At 43.9% G+C, this 16,560-nt stretch overlaps 1 protein-coding gene across 2 annotated transcripts in view; it reads left to right on the top strand.

Annotated features, from left to right (window-relative positions):
* ZNF407 (zinc finger protein 407) overlaps positions 1 to 12,692 on the top strand; it is a 1,778,346-nt gene extending 1,765,654 nt beyond the window's left edge. For both annotated transcript variants that reach the window (XM_086965237.1, XM_086965238.1), the window contains exon 10: positions 10,533 to 12,692. In XM_086965237.1, the coding sequence (XP_086821363.1) occupies positions 10,533 to 11,899 (1,367 nt within the window). In that variant the 3' untranslated portion in view covers positions 11,900 to 12,692. The remainder of the gene's footprint in view (positions 1 to 10,532) is intronic.
* Positions 12,693 to 16,560: the final 3,868 nt, after the last annotated feature.

Below are 16,560 nucleotides of genomic sequence, written 5' to 3'. Positions count from 1 at the left end.
CTGCAACTACCTGAAGCAGTGATTTTTAATGTTCAAATGTAACGTGACAGTTCCAGATTTGTGATTTCCGAAAGAAAAATCCCGGGACGTCGCTATCCGTGTTAAACCGAGTCCGGAATAAAAAGAGATGAACATGAACCAATTGATTGTATTTAATTGATGCTCACATTCTGCATTGTAATAACTATTGTTACATGATTTTCATGTGCTGAGGATTTACTGTGTATGTTTAGTTGGCTCAGGTCAGCAATTTTTGGGGAGATTTGTGGTTCTTCTCACCTTACAGCACCGAGACCAGAATAGGCTCTATATATATCGATACCAGTGCTAATCTCCTGAGTGGCGCCAATTTCTGAAAAACAATACCACTGTCTGTGTAAGCCTGTCCAAGGTATATGGGTTGATAATGCTGGCCCAAGACTGCAAAAACAATGTGTGTGATTCACTGCTGCAGCAGATGTGTGCTTGTATGAAAATGTTTGGAACAACATCTTACATTTGTGATAGTGATGGAAGAACTTAACTAACTTAATTCATTTGATGAAGGTGATCTTGTGGCAGAGAGTCACGCAGGTTTTTCAGACCGTAAATGTTCCAGACATTAAAATGGTGTCAATTATGAAGATATTGTCATGTCTACATGTTGAAATAATCAGCTGCTAATTGTTGAGAAGATCCTGAAACTCTGGAGGCTGTTGACTTTTATTCAGGATATCTATGTTTTCTGTTATGATGACTTTATAAAGAATTACCCTAGTTTCCAAAGCTAGTTTTGTTGTGTTCTGAGAAATGATAGTGTTCCTGACAAGCAGCCTGGGAAGAGGATACACCTATCTATATCTGAGTTGTATTTCCTTGAAAGGAACTCTGAAGGCACCTCTTTTGCCCTCTCAGATTTAGGTTTAAAAGGCTAATTTATTTAGTGATACTGATGACAACACCGGTGTAGGTACAGAATTGGGCTGTGGCACCTTTTGGTGGGTTGGATGGTTTCTGACCCATAAAGTCGTGGACATTGTTTCACTGCTCAGAATGAGCAGAGTTATGACTTCTGCATTCCAGAAATGTTAGTGCATCAACTTGCAATACAATGAAAATGTAAATGAAATTCCTTGGAAGAGGTTAATATATATATATATATATATATATATATATATTGTGTGTGTATATACATATATTCCGTGTGTATATATAATCATCTCTTCCAGGTATATATATATATATATATATATATATATATATATATATATATATATATATATATATATATATATATATATATATATATATATATATATATATATATATATATATATATATATATATATATATATATATATATATATATATATATATATATATATTACCTACTGGCGGTCGCCAGTAGGTATATATAGTTAGGATTTTTTCTCTATGGGATTTTTGAAAATTCTATGTCTAATAACTTTGGCGTTTGTGGACGGAATTGGCTGAAATTTTCAGGAAAATTGAACATTTTGTTTCTGAGCAGCCCCTGACAATTTGGGGGGGTTTCATCAAGGGGGGGCCTAGAAAAAAGGGGGGTCCCAAAACGCGTTTTTCCCATGTTAATTTCCATAGGGCGGTTGGCCTCACTTTTAGCTCGAACGGCTGAATGGATTTGCACGAAATTTGGCAAAATTGTAGGGACTGTTAGCCCGATGTGCCTTTGCTAGGTCTCAATATATGTGCTCCAGTGGATTTTGAGTAATTTAGGTTCAAAAAAAGATATATATCTGGGCGGAGCCTAACCACACATCTGATCTGATTGGCTGTCAGCACTTCATCCAAGAAGTGTTGGCAGCCATCTTGGGACCAATATACATGATAGCACTTCATTAAAAAGCATTGTAGTTAATAGAGGGTTTTAGGACTTTAGTTACATTATAAATCATTTGTTGATGGTACCATACTCGTTTTAGGAATTGTGGTGGGTTCTAAGGTGATTTTACCATGTGAAAAAACCTTCTGCTGTGATATCATGAATATTGTTTGAAAGAAAACTAATATCTCATGATTTTCCCACAGTGGTTTGGAAGGGGATCTATAAGCTAAACTGAAAGCATATTTTCTGTAAATTCACATTATCTTTCTCAGTCATGTGAAAATGAAGTCTGACATTCTCAGTAAAACATGTACATCCAACAAGGACAGAGACTGTCAGTTGATTCCTTTGTGTTCTACTGCAGCCTCCTAGAGTGTTCTAAAGAACAACTAGAGCGCTAACAGTCCTACTTATTACAAAGGTATGGCACACCTGAAGCCATCTTGATTGGAATAAAGTGGTAACTCTTAAAACATTTAATTTAAAAAGAAACAACATGAGGGGGTATATTTTGCCATAGAAAGTATGATTAGTGCTGCAGAATGAAAAATTAGGGCACATTTTGAGTGACTTCTCAAATCCTTTTCTATTTCATTAAAACATTCTGACATGCAGTCTCCCAAAATGGCCACCAGAGACAAAAGAGCCCAAATGTAGCCCAAATATCACCCAGATGTAGCCCAAGTATAGCCCAATGACAGAATGTCCCAGAGTGTTCTAAAGAACAACTAGAGCGCTAACAGTCCTACTTATTACAAAGGTATGGCACACCTGAAGCCATCTTGATTGGAATAAAGTGGTAACTCTTAAAACATTTAATTTAAAAAGAAACAACATGAGGGGGTATATTTTGCCATAGAAAGTATGATTAGTGCTGCAGAATGAAAAATTAGGGCACATTTTGAGTGACTTCTCAAATCCTTTTCTATTTCATTAAAACATTCTGACATGCAGTCTCCCAAAATGGCCACCAGAGACAAAAGAGCCCAAATGAAGCCCAAATATCACCCAGATGTAGCCCAAGTATAGCCCAATGACAGAATGTCCCAGAGTGTTCTAAAGAACAACTAGAGCGCTAACAGTCCTACGTATTACAAAGGTATAGCACACCTGGAGCCATCGTGATGGGAATAAAGTGGTAACTCTTAAAACATTTAATTTAAAAAGGAACAAAATGAGGGGGTATATTTTGCCATATGAATTATGATTAGTGCTGCAGAAAGAAAAATTAGGGCACATTTTGAGTGACTTCTCAAACCCTCTTCAATTTCATTAAAAAATTCTGACATACAGTCTCCCAAGATGGCCACCAGAGACAAAAGAGCCTAAATGTAGCCCAAATATCACCCAGATGTACCCCAAGTATAGCCCAATGACAGAATGTCCCAGAGTGTTCTAAAGAACAACTAGAGCGCTAACAGTCTTACTTATGACAAAAGTATGGCACACCAGAAGCCATCTTGATTGGAATGAAGTGGTAAGTCTGAAAACACTCAATTTAAAAAGGAACAACATGAGGGGGTTAATTTTGCCATAGAAAGTATGATTAGTGCTTCAGAAAGAAAAATTAGGGATCATTTTGAGTGACTTCTCAAATCCTCTTCTATTTCATTAAAAAAATTCTGACATGCAGACTGAAACATGCACTTTGAATACCAGCAGCAGACGTCCCTGGTGAGCAGTAGCTTTACTACAGTGATCTAATGTGCAACTAGAGTGCTAACATTCAGAATTTATGGCAAATGTGTGACACATCTGAATGCCTTCTTGATGGAACCAAAGTAAACAAGCATTGAAAATGCAATAGGTCTCGCCCTCGTTTAAGTTAAAGCCATTCTGTTTGTAATGAGGTGGCTTTTTAGCTTTGCTTTTATTAGTGTTTTTTCAACTTTCATGTAAATAACATGCATCTGTATGCATATAAGTATATGCATGCATGCATTTATGTTTGTATTTATATAGATATACAGATGATATATGTTTATATATGTATGTATATATATATATTCACTGAAAAAACCATAGGCTATAGACCATATATAGTTAGGAATTAGCATTTACAAAACCTTGAAAATTCACTGAAAAAACCATAGGTTATAGACCATATATAGTTAGGAATTAGCATTTACAAAACCTTGAAAATTCACTGAAAAAAACATAGGTTATAGACCATATATAGTTAGGAATTCGCATTTACAAAACCTTATTTTACTCACACAAAACCATTGAAATTCCATATATAGTTAGTTGCACTAACTATATATCGCGCACCCGCAATCCACTGCTGATGATGTCACATATTACATCATTCATGACATGGTCAGTGACATCACTGATGACATCACTGATGACATCTCAAATGACATCACTGATGACATCTCAAATGACATCACTGATGACATCTCATTTGACATTACTGATCACATCACTGATGATATCATTCATGTGATAATACGATGAACCTCTTCAGACTCTAATATAACCTTAGATACAATCAGTGTAAACAGACACTCACAGACTGTCACTCATCCATGGAGTTACTCACACACCTAGTCAGTCATGCAAAGAATCAATCACACCTCCATTTCCTCAACTATACAGTTATACAAACTTTACTTATTCAAACATATACTAACACATATTTACTCTCTTATACAATCCCTGATACAAGTTCACAATGATCCATACAGCCACTCACACATTCACTGGCTCTTATGCACAGTTATTTATATATGTCAACTCTCACATGTACTGTGTTTTACATATGTACTTACTTTGACATGTAGCACTGAGATATCCATTCACTCACCAATACACTCATGCACACAGTCAACTGCCCATACAGCTGTTTCCACATGCACTTTTGAAACCATACATCTAGTGAATCAACTGCTCACACATCTATGCACAGAGTCATACACCTCCCAGCCACCCACACACACACTCAGTCTCCCATACAAATACTTGGGCAACCAATCAATAACCCATATAGTTACTCATATAGCTACTTATCAACACATGCAACAGTTTACAGAACAACAGACATAATGATGCACAAATTAAGACAGTTTAGTCACTAACCCATGCACTCAGTGAGACACATTTAATCACTCACTCATACAGTCAGTCATGCACCTACTAAATCCTTCATCCAGACACTTATACATCCACTCATTCTTCAATATGTAAGACATATTTTAACTTTACAGAAACATACAGTCACTGGATGTTGTCATCAGTGATGTCATCAGTGATGTCATTTGAGATGTCATCAGTGATGTCATCAGTGATGTCACTGACCATGTCATGAATGATGTAATATGTGACATCATCAGCAGTGGATTGCGGGTGCGCGATATATAGTTAGTGCAACTAACTATATATGGAATTTCAATGGTTTTGTGTGAGTAAAATAAGGTTTTGTAAATGCGAATTCCTAACTATATATGGTCTATAACCTATGGTTTTTTCAGTGAATTTTCAAGGTTTTGTAAATGCTAATTCCTAACTATATATGGTCTATAACCTATGGTTTTTTCAGTGAATTTATATATATATATATATATATATATATATATATATATATATATATATATATATATATATATATATATATATATATACACACACACAGACATATAGCTTGTAGAGCAAACCTTGAAATACACATTTCAGGGTGAGGGTGGTGGAGATGCTACTAGATATGGGGTGAATGTTAACTTCGATAGTGTTAAAATGTAACCTCAACATCCTAAACAATGGAATTTGTCTTTTCTCTGTGCTAATCACTTTTACACTAGTGATTATAAGATTGGTTTGCCATGTTTTAAGTGAAGTGGGTGGTGGGGTATTCTAGAGGTAGCTAGCTAAGTGAACGATGAAGTAGAAGTAAAAGGGTGAGGCGATAAAACAAGAGCAGTTGGAGAGTCAGGAGGCACAGCTTGGAAATCAGTGAATATATGTAAATAATGGTTGTGTGTGGATTGGCACGGTCCAAGGCACTGTAAATAAGTATAGTGTGTTTTGGTTGATATGATTGAGATTGGGTCACAATAGAGAATGTGTAGTAGTGGTGCAGTGTGTTATTAAGTAAATGATCTGAAAGAAACAATTAGTTATAGATTTCTTACCTTAGAATTACCCCAGGCATCAGACTGGATCTGGAAAGTTTTTCATCAGCAGTACCCCTGCTCGTCGGTAGGTGGCGTCGGTTGACTCCGTCGTCGGCGTCATGGTTGCCAGGATGACGTTGCAGTAGCCACTTAGACGCCACCCTCGCGAGCTGACGTCAGTTCTTTCTTTCTGTTGAAGGCAGGCTCGCCCCAGACTGTTGTCTCCCACCTCCAGACTACGGTCGACCTCCTGCATTCGCTGGGGTTCTCAGTCAACATGCTGAAGTCGCACCTGATCCTCTCTCATAAGCTCCTCTTCATCAGAGTGGTTCTGGACATGGCGCAGTTTTGGGTTTATCCTCCCGAACAGCGAGCCCGGAATATTCGGGCTATGATTCCGATCTTTCAGCCTCTATCCCGGGTTTCGGTCAGGATGACCCTGCAGGCTGCTGGGCCGCTGGGCCTGATGGCCATCTGCATCCTGCTGGTCGATCATGCCAGGTGGCATATGCAGGCTCTGCAGTGGGACCTGAAGTTCCAGTGGGCGCAGCATCAGGTGAATCTGTCCGATTGCGTCCAGATCTCTGAGGGCACCGCAAAACAATTGCAGTGGTGGCTTACGAATCAGGATTGGGTCAGCGGCAGATCCCTCTCCCTTCCCCAACCAGAACACACAGTGGTGACGGATAGATCCCTTCTGGGATGGGCGGCCACATGGGAGAGGCGGAGATTAAAGGCCTCTGGTCTCCGGTGGAGTCCGAGCTCCACATCGACCTTATGGAGCTTCGAGCGATTCGTCTTGCACTCAAAGCATTCCTTCCCTCTTTCCGGGGAAGAGTAGTGCAGGTATCCACGGACAACACCACCGCCATGTGGTACTGCAACAAACAGGGCGGTGGGGTTGTGGACCCTATGTCAAGATGCCTTCCGCCTCTGGACATGGATGGAACATTAGGGCATATCCACAGTGGTTCAACACCTTGCAGGTTCACTGAACGCCAGGGTGGACGAACTTAGCCGCAGGTGCATAATGGATCACAAATGGTGTCTTTACTCAGAGGTGGTGCAAGATCTCTTTCAACAGTGGGGAAAGCCTTGGTTTGATCTATTCACCACCGAAGATAACACGCAATGTCAGCAATTCTGCGCGTTGGAATTTCCAAGGTGGCACTCACTAGGCGACGCTTTTCGCCGCAAGTGGAGTTGTGGTCTTCTATACGCCTTTCCCCCTATATCACTTCTGCCCAGAGTGCTGAAGAAGATCAAGCACGACCGGGTCCAAGTAATTCTTGTGGCTCCGGATTGGGCACGAAGAGTCTAGTATCCCGAACTGCTCAACATTGCCATCGATCCTCCGATCCGACAGTCTCTTCAGGAGGATCTTCTGTCGGAGCAGCAGAGGACGGTCCTCCACCCGAACCTGTCCAGCCGCCACCTCCATGCGTGGAGATTGAGCAGCTGCAGTTGACTTCATTTGACTTGCCTCCGGAAGTCTGTGATGTAATCTTGGTAGCCAGGTGTCCCTCCACTAGACGGTATACGCCTGCAGATCGAATACATTTGTGGCATGGTGCACAGCAAAGGCTGTGGATCCCCTTTCTGCCCCTCTTTCCGAGGTTCTCTTGTTCCTCCTGTCTTCTGCCCAGCAGGGCTCTGCTCTGGGCACTCTTAGGGCTACCTCTCGGCCATTTCAACCTTCCTCAGACTTCCTGATCAGCCTTCTCATTTCAATTCCCCTGTTGCAAATAGATTTCTTAAGGGCATTACTCATCTTTTTCCTCCTGTTCCCTTCATAATGCCTCAGTGGGACTTGACTTGGTTCGTACTTATCTGATGTGCGCAGCCGGTTCATAACTGTCCTCTCAGACACCTCGCTTTGAAAACTTATCTGGTGGCCATCACCTCTGCGCGCAGGGTGAGTGAGCTACAAGCTGTCTTCCAAGCCGCCCTTTCTGGCTGTTCATCCGGACAAGGTTGTCCTCAGAACTCGATCTTTCTTTCTTGCAAAGGTGGTCACTTCTTTTCATATTGGCCAAACCATCACTTAGCCCACCTTCTTTCCGCTGCCGCATTCTTCAAAATAGGAAGAGAGGCTCCACCGTCTGGATCCAAAACGTGTGCTCTCCTTCTACTTGGATTGCACCAAATAATTCCAGGTGGACGGCCAGCTCTTTGTTGGTTACGCGGGCGCTAAGAAAGGTCGGGCCGTGCACAAACGGACCATCTCCAGGTGGGTCGTTCTGTGCATCAAGACCTGCTATTCTTTGGCAAAGAAGGAGCCACCAGTGGGGCTGCGCGCCCATTCTACCAGGGCGACCGCAGCTACCACTGGTTTGGGAGGGGGAATCCCCCTAAATTACATCTTTCAGGCGGCTATGTGGTCATTGCTGCACACGTTCACCAAGCACTACTGCCTGGACAGCCAAGTCCCTGCCTGGACAGCCAAGTCCGGAGAGACAGCTTCCTTGGCCGTTCTTTTCTCCAGGACTTTCTGGTGTGAGTTTAGTTCGCAGACCCACCTCCGGGTTTGGTATTGCTAGGGTATCTATTCTAAGGTACGGAAACTAACTGTGTCTTTCAGATGAACAAGTAACTTACCTTCAGTAACAATATATCTGTAAGAAACATAGGTTAGTTAAATATTCCTTACCGCCCCACCCATCCTCCCCATTCTGCGAACTGACTTCTAGGGTTAAGGACTTCCTTTCAGGGCCCTAGTTTTGTGCACCAGTGGTCAGTGACTTGCATGGCTCTGCGCTTCTGCCGTGAAAAGTCGTGTACAGAATTGACGTCACCGCACGAGGGCGGCGACTCTGTAGCTACCGCAACGTCATCCCGTCGACCACGGCGACGGACGCGGAGTCGACCGATGCCACCTACTGACGCTCATGGGTACTGTTGACGAAAAACTTTCCGGATCCAGTCTGACGCCGGGGGTAATTCTAAGGAAAGGAATCTATAACTAACCTATGTTTCTTACAGATATATTGTTACCGAAGGTAAGTAACTTGTTCATTAAAGCAATGGTCTGATAGATTAGTTGGGAAGGAAATCAAAGAGAGACTGTGATGATAGAAAGTAAGCGATTTTTATGTATTGTTCTCACTGAAAACTTCTATTGTGAATGCCAGATTCGAAATCTGGTTATTTTTTGCCATGACTTAGCAACAGTAGAAAACTTTGTTTCTCTGGAGGTTTTTGCTGCTACTTCTTTGGGCGCTCCAAATGGAGGGTTGCTCTGTATATGCACAATGCTCCTTGCACCGTTCCACATGGACTGATGCTTATGTTACTTTTTAAAGTTTTTATCAATTTGTAACTTTTTACGTATGAGCTGAACTGCACTATTCATCTAGAGGACTTTGCTATGCAGCGGTTGCCCAGCCCGTATTTTAATATTTTATGTAAGAGGTATATTGTATATTGTACTTTTATGGTCGTATGTCCGAAATAAAGTCTGATAAAATCTAAAGTCTAGCAACAGTAGGAAACAAATGTTGAGTCTGTGAATGCAGTGATTGGTCTCTGCTCCGTAGGAGACCAGAGAGCACATCTACAGGAGGAAAGAGGCAGGGAAGGCACAGAGGGTAGTGGGGATGGATGGCAGGAGGCCAGGTAATTTTTCTTTTTTACATTTGGGACAGGGAGTAGAGGCCATGTTGTTATCTATGCCTCCCCCATTTCGGTGCCATGTGTAGCAGTTCAAAGCAGGGGCAGATTAATTTTGCAGGCATATATAACATAAAGGTATAGTTGGACAAATGTGGATCAGGGAAGTGTTTTCCACGTCGGGGTTCTAAGTGGTATCATAGTTGTCTATTTGATGTTAGTCAGAACCCCTTTGTGAAAAAAACATGTTTATAATTCACTGTAAACTGTCTATAGTTCTGTTTGTAGGCCAAGTGATTGTGACAGGATAGATGAGGATTGTAGCAGTCTGGGAGTGGAAATTATCTATTATAGCAACAGCCAATGTCAAGTAGCTTATTTGTTAATTGTTATTGTGAAGGCCCAAAGGTGCTGCCACTCTTAACCATGCTGTCTTTGCTCTAACCTGTGTCTTAATGTTAACCTAGCTCGGGAATGCTCTGCCTTTACAATGTACCAGTTAGTGAAAGAAAATCATTAGTCCTACACATGTTGTTTTTGCACCCATTACAAATAGATAACATACAAATTAATGAAGTGCTGCTTCACTGTCACGTTGAATGATTTTGCTGATAAGGTGATACAATATCTGTGGCACTGCAGATGCTAGGAAAACGTGCAGATTAGATCAACCTGACTGTCTTTGTCATTGATATAAAGTTTTTAGAATCTTTGAAAACAACAGTTTAACACACTTTGGCAATTGCAAAACAGGTATGGCAATCCAGTTTTGAGTTTGACTCAAATTCAAACAGATGATTTCAAATTTGACTGCAAAGAAATATCTTTATTGTTTAACTACTTTTCTGCAAAAATAAAATGTAACTGGTTTGATAACAAGGATGTCCCATTGTTCCTTCGATAAACTACTTGGAAGATCAAACACGTTTACAAATCACATTACAGACTTTTTTTCTGTTTTTTTTTAGGTATCGTCTCAAAGTCTTACGAATGTCGCCTGAAGGGCCAAGGCGCAACCTTTGTGGAGACTATCAGCACTTTTGCTACCACAGAAGAGGGCTGCCCAATTAAAGAAGAGCCCATTACGAGTGAACTTGAAGAATCCCAATCGCCTGAACAAGTGCAGCAAGTTATCATTTTTCAAGGGTTTTCTGAGGAGTATGGTGGTGATTTTGCCATTGATGCCTCTGTTGAGGAAACTGCGGCTGCTACCCTTCAAACTTTAGCGATGGCCGGTCAAGTGGCGAGTGTCGTCCATATTACAGAGGATGGTCAAGTCATAACAACGAGTCAGAATGCTTCACACGTGGGTGGTGTGATTCCGGGTCAGATCATCAGTGAGCATCTGCAAGATGGGAGCACCCAAGTGGTAGTAGTTGAAGGCCCAGTAGGAGAAGCAGATGTTAATGAGTCTATTGCGTTTGAGACAGTTAGGAATTCCAGCAGCACTGTAGTCCAACAAGTCATGACTCAGGGCGTTTTAGAGGAGTCTGAGACTGCATTACAAACCTCGGACTCCTCTTCTGCGCTGGATGCCTTGCTTTGTGCTGTAACTGAGTTGGGGGAGGTGGAAGACAACAAAGGGCACCAGCTCAGAACAGAGTCTAATCAAGAAGATGGCTTGGGAGACCAAAATGCCCCTGGCATTTCTAATGAAATAGAGACACATGAAATGGAAGTCTTCCATGATGTTCAAGAGCGTCCGATTATTGTGGAATCAGGGATCACTCATCCAGCCACCATCTTTACATCTCAGGAATCTGCTCAGGCTGCCTTCAGGAAAATGGTCCAGGGAGTGCTTGAGTTTGCAGTTTGTGATTCAGTTGCAGCAGACCAGCTGATGAAGGAAGGAGTAACTCAAGTTATTTTGAACAATGAAGGAACTGTGCATATGCTGTCTAGAGAAGGCTCTCGTATAATGATGCGAGACACAAGTGGTCGCGCTCTCCAACTTGGGAGTCAGCACATGAACCTAGTTGAATCTGATGGGGAAATTTCACAGATCATAGTCACAGAAGAGATAGCCCAAGCTATGGTTCAGGGGTCCAATGGAAGCTTCCCTGAAGGCACAACACATTATTTTGTAACAGAACTACCACAAGAAGATGTACAGGATGAGGCTGGCATATATTCACATACAGTGATCGAGACAGCAGAGTCTCAAGAGATTCTGCAAGCTGGCACTGTTGTGGATAGTCACAATTTATCTGAAAACGGGATAGATCCACAGGTAACAAATGTGGTTGTCTATACAGAGGTTAACTCCCAAACAGCGAATGCAGATAGCCAGGACGAGCAGCGAGAGACTCAAGTGGGTGACTCAAAGCAGGCCTGAACATTGACTGCCTCTGGTGGACAAAGGCCCCTGAAATGGCTTTGTAAATGCTGCAAGAGATTGTTAGACTTATCTTAGTTCCAAAAGTACCCCCTTTCTGTGACTGAAAGAGCCTACTGCGGGGAAACCGGTCTGGTAAACTACATGCTGTTCTCATGATTACACAAAGCAAAAGGTTCCCCCAACAGATTCCACCCTAAAGAGACAAAACTTGAATTATTGTTAGAAGGTGGCCCTGATTTTGCTACTTACTACCGGTCAGTGTTTTATACAATTGAAAGTAAAACACAAAATTCTAATTTGTTTAACGAATTCTGCCACTGCAGATGAGTGTACTTTCACTCTGATGTTTAAGTTGTGATCTAAAATTGTGAACCAGTTTTCTGCAGGAGAAGTAAAATAGAGTCCACAGTGCATTGTCGCTTTTTCTATTCTGCGACATCGAGCTGCTCTTAAGGTTGCTTCATGGAGAAACCCTGGATTTGAGGGAAGTAGTCTTTAAACATTGACAGCTAAAACATGCCAGCCTTCTATTCCACGTCGTTGATGTGACAGACCTGTATTGAAAGACCTAGAACCCATCGCCTTCAGATGGATTCCAGGGTCAAGCGCCTGTACATTATACATGTCAAAATGTATAACTCAGTTTATTACTCAAGTGCTTTGTATGAAAATATTTATTATGTTTCTTGGTTTCCTCTAAAGTTGTTAAAAGCTACACACAACCTACCACCAGATCTTCTACTATGACCTGTAACAATAAACTGGCCGTGATTGTAAAAAAAAAAAAAAACACTTTTGTCTTCTAATGCACTTGCTGTTGTTTCAGAAATTTGGAGAAGACATGTTCTTTACTTTTTTTTTGTTTTCTTAACAATAAAAAGCTCTGAGTTCAAAAAAGGGTTCCAATGTCTGACGTTGTTGGTGAAACTACTGCTGCCTCAAAAAACACTACTTTCTATCAGCTTTTCTCTTTGCCTGTCAGCTCTCCTCTCTAGTTATATTTAAATGAATCGGCGATAATATGTGCTCTTGGCACAAACTGAGTTTCATGTTGTATTAATACTCATATGAAGAAACGTGCACTGCACATTAATCTAGCTGAACTAGGAGCTGAAAGCAGCCCTGGAATATTTTGAGTATCAACCACACAGCACCAAGCGAGCTAAATAAGCACAGCCTTCATTGTAGGGCGTTAGAAGATGTTCTCCGACGAGATATAAAAACCATCTTGTCGAACAATTCTTTTTGCAACGTAGTTCACCAAATACGTTGTGACATACATTAGAGTATTGATAGGCCATACCACACACAACAGTACTGCAAGGTTTCTAATAATAAAAATGGAGAAATTCTTTTTGAGAGGTTAGAGGTCAATCAGAAGTTACAATACCCCATCTGTGACACTGGGAGGATGCCCTCTCGTGTGTCTTGGGGCCTCCATACTGCGGACCCCCAAACTGATTACCAAATACCTGTTTTGCCACCCATGTTTTGTGCAATGGGAAGGATGAAAGACGGCAGCTCTCACCAAATTTGAGGCACATCTTTTATTGGAGTCAAGTTCCACCCACCCAGTGCTATTACAGTCCCTCAAAAATTTCAAATAAGCCTCCTGTGGTGAATGGAACCAAAATTGTGCCTCTCGTTGTCCCATATGGTAACATACTCTGAGCTAATTAAAATGAAGTATGGGCGAACTTTGCGAATTCGCGCGAAATCGAATTCGCAATCCGTGCGAATTTGCGGATTTTTGTTTTTTTGCGTGTTCGCGGGGCGTTTTGCGTGTTCGCGGGCCGCTTGCATGGCGAAGTTACTCATGCGGTCGTGTATGGGCACAGCACCCTCTGGTTCACCACTGTCACCCTCTGGTTCATCACTGCCACCCTCTAGTTCACCACTGCCACCCTCTAGTTTACCACTGCCACCCTCTGGTTTACCACTGCCACCCTCTGGTTCACCCCTGCCACCCTCTGGTTCACCCCTGCCACCCTCTGGTTCACCACTGCCACCCTCAGGTTCAGTACTGCCACTCTCTGGTACACCCCTGTCACCTTCTGGTTCAGCACTGCCACCCTCTGGTTCACCACTGCCACCCTCTGGTTCACGACTGCCACCCTCTGGTTCATCACAGCACCTCTGGTTCACCACTGCCACCCTCTGATTAACCACTGCCACCCTCTGATTAACCACTGCCACCCTCTGATTAACCACTGTCACCCTCTGGTTCAGCACTGCCACCCTCTGGTTCACCACTGCCACCCTCTGGTTCACCACTGCCACCCTCTGGTTCACCCCTGCCACCCTCTGGTTCACCACTGCCACCCTCTGGTTCATCACAGCACCCTCTGGTTCACCCCTGCCACCCTCTTGTACAGCACTGTCACCCTCTGGTTCACGGCTGCACCCTCTGGTTCATCACAGCACCTCTGGTTCACCCCTGCCACCCTCTGGTACAGCACTGTCACCCTCTGGTTCACCACTGCAACCCTCTGGTTCACGACTGCCACCCTCTGGTTCATCACATCACCTCTGGTTCACCACTGCCACCCTCTGGTTCAGCACTGTCACCCTCTGGTTCAGCACTGTCACCCTCTGGTTCAGCACTGTCACCCTCTGGTTCAGCACTGCCACCCTCTGGTTCACCACTGCCACCCTCTGGTTCACCACTGCCACCTCTGGTTCACCCCTGCCACCTTCTGGTTCACCCCTGCCACCCTCTGGTTCACCACTGCCACCCTCTGGTTCATCACAGCACCCTCTGGTTCACCCCTGCCACCATCTGGTACTGCACTGTCACCCTCTGGTTCACCACTGCCACCCTCTGGTTCACCACTGCCACCCTCTGGTTCATCACAGCCACCCTCTGGTTCATCACAGCACCTCTGGTTCACCACTGCCACCCTCTGGTTAACCACTGTCACCCTCTGGTTCAGCACTGCCACCCTCTGGTTCACCACTGTGACTCTCTGGTTCACCACTGCCACCCTCTGGTTCACCACTGCCACCCTCTGGTTCACCCATGCCACCCTCTGGTTCACACTGCCACCCTCTGGTTCACCCCTGCCACCCTCTGGTTCACCCCTGCCACCATCTGGTTCATCACTGCCACCCTCTGGTTCACCCCTGCCACCCTCTGGTTCAGCACTGCCACCCTCTGGTTCAGCACTGCCACCCTCTAGTTCATCACTGTCACCCTCTGGTTCATCACTGTCACCCTCTGTTTCATCACTGCCACCCTCTGGTTCACCACTTCCACCCTCTACCGAGACCTTTTGTGACGCAGCGGCAGCACAAAAGATGCGCCATGGTGCTGGGTATTAACAACGTGACGCATCTGAGAGATGCGTCACGTTGTAAAGCCCTGCGCCATCAGGAGGCGTTCTGGCGCAGGGGAGGGCGTTCCTGCGCAGGAACGCCTCCTAAAAGTGGCTGAGTGAAATCTACAAGAATTCACTCAGTCACTTTTAGGCCAATGCTGCGTCAAAACCCTGCTCTTGCTTGAAGCAGGCGCAAGGCTTGATGCAGCATTGGGGAGATGGGGCCCCCCCAGAGCATTGCTGGAGCTGCGTCGCAAGCTCGACGCAGCTCCAGCAATGCGCTGCTTTTACGGCACAGATGTGTAACGCATCTGTGCCGTTTTTGCCACATGGTGCGCCGCATTGTAAATGCGGCGCACCATGGGTGGCGGAGCTGCGGCGCACAATAACTGGTGCATCCCTGGGGATGCGCCAGTTATTGTAAATCTGCCCCTATACATTTAGCTAACGAGGGAGCACTTACTAATTAGACAGTAGAAAGTACTATAGTTGAGTAGAGGTATTGCACAAAAAGGTGGCATCTTCGTGGACAAACACGCAGGGCGGGATTCATTCTGCCCCCTGTTAGACTCATTTTTTGTGCCCTTCTGCCCTCTGTTAGACTCATTTTTCCCTTCTTTTTCTGCCCTTCTGCCCCCTGTTAGACTCGTTTTTTGTGCCCTTCTGCCCTCTGTTAGACTCATTTTTCCCTTGTTTTTCTGCCCTTTTGCCCTCTGTTAGACTCGTTCTTTGTGCCCTTCTGTCCTCTGTTATTCCCTTGTTTTTGTGCCCTTCTGCCCTCTGTTAGACTTGTTTTTGTGCCTTTCTGCCCCGTTTGACTAGTTTTTTGTGCCCTTCTGCCCTCTGTTAGACTCGTTTTGTCCCTTGTTTTTCTGCCCTTCTGTCCTCTGTTAGACTGGTTTTTTGTGCCCTTCTGCCCTCTGTTAGACTCTTTTTTTCCCTTGTTTTTCTGCCCTTCTGCCCTTTGTTAGACTGCTTTTTTGTGCCTTTCTGCTCTCTGCACCACCACATTATCACTCGGCACCACCACATTATCACTCAGCACCACCACAGCACCACTCAGCGCCACCACAGCATCACTCAGTGCCACCACATTATCACTCAGCACCACCACAGCACCACTCAGCACCACCACAGCACCACTCAGCACCACCACAGCATCACTCAGCACCACCATAGCATCACTCAGCACCACCACAGCACCAATCAGCACCGCCACAGCACCACTCAGCGCCACCACAGCACCACTCAGCGCCACCACAGCATCACTCAGCACCACCACAGCATCACTCAGCACCACCACAGCATCACTCAGCACCACCACATTATCACTCAGCACCA

The sequence above is a fragment of the Lissotriton vulgaris genome, chromosome 4_1 (genome assembly GCF_964263255.1).
Source record: "Lissotriton vulgaris chromosome 4_1, aLisVul1.2, whole genome shotgun sequence".
Classification (NCBI taxonomy): Eukaryota; Metazoa; Chordata; class Amphibia; order Caudata; family Salamandridae; genus Lissotriton; species Lissotriton vulgaris.
This window is presented reverse-complemented; position numbering and strand designations above follow the sequence as displayed.